Here is a 6,667-nt window from a genome sequence, read left to right as displayed (position 1 = left end):
TAAGTGGCTGCCCCACCTGCCCCTGGGCTCGGGACAGTCCTCGGTCAGAGCTGGGCGCCCAGCCATGCCTGTGTCCCGTGTCCTTTCCAGACGGGACAGGCAGCAGGACAAGCAGGGGGTGGGGGCAGGGGTCCAGAGGAGGGTCGAGGAACAAGTCCCGAGTCAGCCGGGTCAGTGCCTGGGGATGGACAGCTCCACCCCCACCACCCGACCCGGAACCCCAGCACTTGCATAGAGAGGCCCTGGCTGGGCCGGACACCCTGATCTCAGGGTCAGGAAAACCAGGCGCCCCTTTAAGCTGGTGTCCACCCCCGCTGGAAGCCAGGAAAGGCCTGGAGCTGGGGCTCTGTGGCCAGGCGGGGGCAGGGGAGGGGTGAGTTGTGACGCTCCCAGTGGAGGGGTGACCTGGGCTGGAGGGGTGGCCTGGGCGCAGGAGCTTCTGCCCTGGGGACTGGACAGAGGGCACCACAGAGCCCGCTGCACCTGACCTTGGGCCACGGTGTCTAGCAGGTACCCAGTGAATGCAGCTCCCACAGCGCCTCCTGCAGTCCAGAGTGGGGCAGCGCCCTGGAGTTCGGCCCCAACCCAGGGGGTAAGTGAGGTGGGACCTGGTCAGCTTGGCTCAAATCCCTCAGCCTGTGTCCAGCCCAGGTCGCCCCTCTTCCCTTATTCCCTGCCCGGCTCCGCCCCTCGGCCTCTGCGGGCTAGAGCCGGGCCTCCTGCAGCCCCTGCCTAGTGCCTGGTGGCCAGTGGCTGACCTTCTCCACAGGGAGGAGCCTGTCCCTACCCCAGGGGTCCCTGGGAGTCCCGAGTCCGTGCTGCCTAATGCCAGCAAGGGCAGGGCCATCTCCCAGGACACACCACCCAGGCTCCAACTCCCAGGGTGGTCGGAATAGCTGCTGCCAACCCCAGCCCAGCCCCAGGAGCGGAGTTGGGAGGAGGCACCTGTCCCACCCGTGCCACTGGGAAGGGCAGCAGCACTCCTGAGCTGGAGACGCCTGTCGCCAGGTGACCCCCGCCCACCTTCTCCCCACAGACCATCTGCTCCCAGCGGACCCTGCGGACGCCCACAACCTGCACTCGCTCACCTCCATCGTGGACAGCATCACCATGGAGGATGTCTCTGTGGCCTTCCCGGAGGAAACCCTGCCCAACTGAGGGGGTCTGCGGCAGGCGGCCAGGGGCCCACAGGCTGGCCACAGATGCCGCCACTGGGGCACGGAGGCCGCCGAAGCCAGGCTGTCCTGATGCCAGGAGGCCAGCCTGCCCCTCTCCTCGCCTGTCGAAGGTTCAGCCACCACCCAGAGAGGGAGTGGGCGCTCTCACTTGGCTGACTGCTCAGAACTCCCAGGGCCATCCGGGTCCAGGGAGACAGAGCAGGGGACCAGAGCGCCCGCGGGTGCCTCGCTCAGGGGCAAACTCAGGAGCTTCCCTTCGCGTATAACTCAGCCTTTGGCTCCACCCCTCCCCCCAAGGCCAGTCTGAGCGACAGTGTCCTGACCCGGACACACGTGCACCTCCGTCTGCTGCTCCTGAGGCAGCGGCTGGGCTGGGCCTGCCCTGACTCAGGAGCAGGAAGAGGTGCCCTGTCCCCAAGTCCCCGGGGGCCAAGCTTCTGCCGTGAACACTGGGAAACCCCAGGTTTTATGTTGTTTGTTTTGTGTGTTGTTTGTGAAGCTGCCATCTGACCAAGGTGTCCTGTGCAAAGTTGCCAGGTACGGGATGGGGGGCGGGGCTCTTGGGGTGACTTCCTTTGATAACTAAGCATTGTGTGGTTTTGCTATTGTTTTGTAATTTTTTTTGCTAACTTATTTGGATTTCCTTTTTTAAAAAATGAATAAACACTGGTTGCTACATGTCCGTGATGATGTAGACAGAGGGGTGCCTGCCGCTCCTGCGTCCTTCAGTCCAGACACGCCCAGGATCGGGCGTGAGATCCCATTGCTGGTGGTCACCGGGCCCTGGGACCCCTGGAAGCCAGGTCGGTCCACAGGCCAGGGAAGACACGCCAGCCCCCTGCTGAGGCCTGTCACCCTCTAATTCACGACACCGAGCACTCACTACCATCCCGCCAGGTCCTCCAACGAACTGAGCACAGGCCTGGCGCCCAGCCCACAGCCCGCGGGTGGGGGTGCAGCTGGAATCTGTGGGTTTCCCTCCCAGATCCCTGCCTCTCCTCTGGGTGGCATTACCAGGAGCCCGTAGGGAAGTGGGAGATGATGGAATCCCACTGCACCCTTCCACCGTCCATCATCGGGCAGAGGGGGCTGTGGCCTGGCCTGCAGCCCAGAGGATGGAGACTCAGCAGTGGGGGAAGCGCAGGGGGCTCCCCAAGAGCCACCACAGGAAGGGACGCTGAGGTTGCTGCTTTCAGTCTGGCTTCCTGAGGGCGAACAAGGACTGGACACGTGACACCAGGTTCAACGGGGGAGGCATCAGGAGCTAGAATTTCCCTGGACCATGAACATCCACTAAAAACTTTATTAATTTCAACTGCTTCAGGCTGTTCGTCTGACTTATTGCAAGTTATAATTTTCAGAAACATGACAGAAGTCAGGACTCTGCGTGGGGTCCCCTCCAGCCCCAACTCAGTTCTCTGGGGCCCTGAAGAGGGGGACCCCAGGTGCTGAGCAGACGCTGGTGCCCGAGGGCTCAGCCCTCCAGACTTGCTCCGGAAGACAGGGCCCCACATTCAGCCCCCCAGGATGTGCCCAGAAACTGCATAAGAAAGAGGAGGAGACAGGCAGGCTCAGGCCCCGGGCAAGGGTGAGGGCGAGGGGCGGGCCTGGTGGGATCACAGGTTGGACCGACCTCATGTGGGGTCTCCCTCTGCCTTTGCATCTCGGTGTTTCCTATCAGCCCTGGGAAGGGTCCAGGGAACACCTGGGTCCCTCCCTGACTCATCCGGCCTTGGACAGGAGGGCTGCTCAGGCCCATTTCCTCTGCCCAGCACCCTCCAGGCTGCCGGGGACACAGATCACTGCCTTCAGGTGCCCCCGGGCTGGGGCTGGGGCTGGGGCTAGGGCTGGCCAAGGTCTTCCGTCTCTGTTCAGGACCTGGGGGGCTCTGGGGTTGCTGGGTGTATTTTTAAAGTTTATTCCTCTGTAGTTATCAAGTCATTTGGGAGCTGAAGTTCATACTCATACGCTGGTGAGAGCAACAGTCCTCAGTGGTGGTCAGGGTTGGCAGTTCCCTCCGGGGCCGGGTGTGGCCATGGCCTGCCCTGCTTCCCACCACGGAGGATGCAGCAAGGACTGCACAGTGACGGCTGCTCTGCCAGCCTCACCCTTACCACGAAGCCCAGGGACTTTCCTACATTAACAAGAGCGCAGCCTTCACAATTACATTCCAGAGAAGGAGGAATGAATAATGAGGGGAGTTCTTTAGGGAAATTAGCCTAAGTCCCAGTCTCCAGTGGAAGCGCCTACAAGAAATCAAACTGGGTTAATCAAATGTCGCGGAATCAGACTTTGGAGAATCAGGCTGGAAGGAGATCATGGCTGGCAAGGGGTCTGGCCAGCAGCCAGGCTGCCCTCCCTCCCCACCCCCGGGCACAAGCAGCCCAAACCGCCCTCGCAGGCCCGGGGTATGTGGAACAGAAGCTACCGCCCTCAGCTCTCCAAGGAACTGCTTCCCCAAGGGCAGCCCTAGGCACGGAGGACGGACATGCAGGTGAGCTCCAGGTTAGAAGGACCAGAGCCATGTTCACGTTGTCGTAAAACCAGGTTTATTGGTGGGGCACACGCACACGCACACGCACGCACACCACAGGCACCCCTCCGGACGCACGGAGCTAGCACGGTGCTGAGCAGGGACCTGAAGGAAGCTGTGAGGGCTCAGGCCTTGGGACTCTGCAAATGCACTGACTGAGAAACAACCTCCTGAGCAGCAGACAGCAGCCTCACCCCCACCGGCCCCTCCTCCATCGCCTCCCGAAACACCCCACGCCCCCCAAAGGGACCCAGGTCCCCCAGCTGCTGCCTCACGGCACAACCGCGTGGAGGACGGCCGCGCCCGCGTACCAGCTTGTCAGGTCCCCTGACCATCACACGGCCTCGTGGTCCCCACTCCACCAACCAGAGCCTGGGGTTTCCCCACGACCTTCAGGCCCATCACCCAAGCACAGGGCTTTCTCTCCCCGCCCTCATCTCCACAGTGGCTGATGCCGGGGCGGGCAGGGCACGAGGGGAGCCCCCACCCCAGCATGGGGACCTCACCTCTGAGACGTCGCCAAGTGCTGAGCCTGCACTGCCCCGCTAGGGCGCCACACTCAGACCCCAGTCCAGCTGCTCAGCCACCGGCCGGGGGTGTGGCCTCCACACACCTGCCTCTGCTCTCTTGGATGAAGCCTGGGCCCCACCCACATCCTGAACTTGGGTCCCCAGCACTTCCGGCACCGAGGGGGGTGAGGAATGGGCAAGCAAGAGGATTTCCTGGGAATGCCATGCTGCTGGGAAACGCTGCCCACTTGGTAGGAATCTCTAGAGGAGGCAGTCCCTGCACACCCAGGGAGCCTTCACCCACATTCAATGACTTGGGCCAGGCCGACTCACTTAGGGGAAGCATCAAGCTCTTCCCAGGAGAGAAGGGGAGGCAGCCTCAGTCTCCCTCCTCCCCAAGCCCGAGCTGAGGCAGGGCACACTCACTCCACCATGGGCGCGCGCGATGGGGCTGGGATTCCTGCAGGGGGCTGAGGGGCCGAGGGACAGGGTGCGGAGCAGGGCTGGCAGTGCCTGGGGTGTGGGGTGATCTCTGTCCTGCCCAGAGCTAAGGCCGCAGGCCTCGACCCTCCCCCACACCATTCCCCACCCCCCAGCAGCTCTACCCCAGGCGGGACGGGTGGCATCCCACTGCCCTTTGGGTGAGGCCACCACAGCCTCTGGTCTCCTCCCCTGGCCAGCCTGTGCCTCACTGAATGGGGGGCTGTTTCCACACCTGGACCCTCGGCCCAAAGCGCAGGGGCCCATTTCTCCCAGATTCTTCTCAAATTCGCAGCTGGGATTCAGCTTGGGCCAGGCCTGGGGCCTCCTCCCCAGCCTCACCCAGGACAGGCTTCCTGCCGCCCAGCCCGCAGGGGGTCCTGGAGCAGAAGCCATGGCAGGCAGGCCACTGGGCAGAGCCAGGACAGGGACAGGGACCAGAGGCCCGACAGCCCACACGCAGAGGGCGAAGTGCCCTTTTCTCGGCAGGTCGCCCGGCCCACGGCGGTTCCCTGGTCTCCCCTGGAAGTCGAGTCCAGGCGAGGCCAGGACCAGGAGGGAGGTGGAGTCACAGCCCACCCGGGGCTGCGCGACTCCAGGAGGCACAGCCACATCAGAGATGGCAACGGACACGCGGGGCCTGGGCTGGCGGACGGCCCAGGGGTGGACGTGTGTATTCGGAGACCCAGGGCGGCTGGAGAGTCACTGAAGAGCCTGGGAGCCTGGAGGAAGGGGTCGAGCGGGAGGGGTCCAGCGGCCGCGCCTGTGGAGCCCTGGGGCGTGGCTAGTCCCGGAAGGCAGAGAGCATGTGTCCGTAGAGATAGTGGGAGTGCGCTGAGAGAGAGGGGGGCGTTAGCAGTAGACGATGCCTCGAGCGGAGGCCGGGTGGCAGGGCACCCCCAGCAAGCAGAGCACCAGGCCAGATGCAGCAGAGCGCGCGGCCAGCCGGGAGGGCGAGGAGGCGCGAAGGCCGTGGGCTGGGCTGGCCCACTTACCCCGAGCACGGGCCACGGGCACAGGGCCAGACCGGGAGGGTCAGCAGGTGTAGGTCCGCACCGTGGAGGTCTCCGGTCTCTGCGCCCCGGCCGGCCCGGCTGGGAGAGGCGGCAGCCGAGAACACACAGGCGGCTGTTAGTATGAGCGCTTGCGCTGGGGCGGCCAGGCCACGGCCACAGCAGGTCAGTGCAGCCTCAGGCAGCCAGGCAGACAGTGTCACTCACCTTCAGGCGTGATCTTCTTAGGCTGGGCCAGTGGAGGCTGCAGGGACCCCAGCGGGGACACGCCGAGCACGCCTGCGGAGAGGTCCCGCGGCCGGAAGCGCTTCCTCCAGGAGGGGGCGCGGCGGAACACCTTGTCCTCCCCCTGCAGGGGACACAGTGGGATGGTCCCTGGATGACTCCTTGGCGGGAACTGTCTCTGGGAGGGGAGGCCTCTGGTGGGATCTGCCCATCACGCACCCGTCATCTCACCTGGGCTTGGGACCCCCCAGGACCCCCCAGTCTTTCTCCTGTGTCATCCGGGGACGTGCTCACCAGGCAGCCCCCACCCAGCAGGGCCTCCCTGCAGGGCACTGGGGAGATCAGATCCCCGAGAGTGGTGTCTGGCAGTCTACTCCTTGCCTGGAGCCCACACACATGTTTTACACATGTGTGTGTATGTGCCTGTGTGTGTAGCCAACTCCAGGGCACCCCATGCAGTCGGTGCTGGCAGCCTGCGTGTGTCCTGTCTGCTGAGGCCCCGCGGTCATACCACAAGGAGGGCTCAGCCCCAGTAGGAAGGAAGCTCTAGGGCGTCTCAGGCCGGTGATGTGAGCAGGGGCCTCGGGGCCTCGGGGTGGAGGGTGCTCACAGAGCAGACGGAGTGAGGGAGGGGAAGCCGCCATTAAGCGGTCTGGGGTCCTCTGTAACTCGTTTGGAGCCAAGGAGCTAAGGCCGACCTGACAGGCAGGGGCACGCAAGGCCGGGGAC

The 6,667-nt window shown here is 64.3% G+C and overlaps 2 protein-coding genes across 2 annotated transcripts in view; one reads left to right on the top strand and one right to left on the bottom strand.

Moving 5' to 3' along the window:
- MYOG (myogenin (myogenic factor 4)) overlaps nucleotides 1-1,956 on the top strand; it is a 2,316-nt gene extending 360 nt beyond the window's left edge. The window contains exons 2-3 of the mRNA XM_015559887.1: nucleotides 511-592; nucleotides 1,037-1,956. Of these exons, the coding sequence (XP_015415373.1) occupies nucleotides 511-592; nucleotides 1,037-1,158 (204 nt within the window). The 3' untranslated portion in view covers nucleotides 1,159-1,956. The remainder of the gene's footprint in view (nucleotides 1-510; nucleotides 593-1,036) is intronic.
- Nucleotides 1,957-3,704: 1,748 nt separating this feature from the next.
- Nucleotides 3,705-6,667, bottom strand: part of PPFIA4 (protein tyrosine phosphatase, receptor type, f polypeptide (PTPRF), interacting protein (liprin), alpha 4) — a 30,440-nt gene continuing 27,477 nt past the window's right edge. Inside the window, exons 28-29 of the mRNA XM_015559886.1 lie at nucleotides 5,921-6,116; nucleotides 3,705-5,534 (exon numbers count right to left, since the gene is read on the bottom strand). Coding sequence (XP_015415372.1) covers nucleotides 5,485-5,534; nucleotides 5,921-6,116 — 246 coding nt within the window. The 3' untranslated portion in view covers nucleotides 3,705-5,484. The remainder of the gene's footprint in view (nucleotides 5,535-5,920; nucleotides 6,117-6,667) is intronic.

This window comes from Myotis davidii, unplaced genomic scaffold (assembly GCF_000327345.1).
Source record: "Myotis davidii unplaced genomic scaffold, ASM32734v1 scaffold1915, whole genome shotgun sequence".
Classification (NCBI taxonomy): domain Eukaryota; kingdom Metazoa; phylum Chordata; class Mammalia; order Chiroptera; family Vespertilionidae; genus Myotis; species Myotis davidii.
Note: the sequence above shows the minus strand (reverse complement) of the source record. Positions and strands in the feature narration are given on the sequence as shown.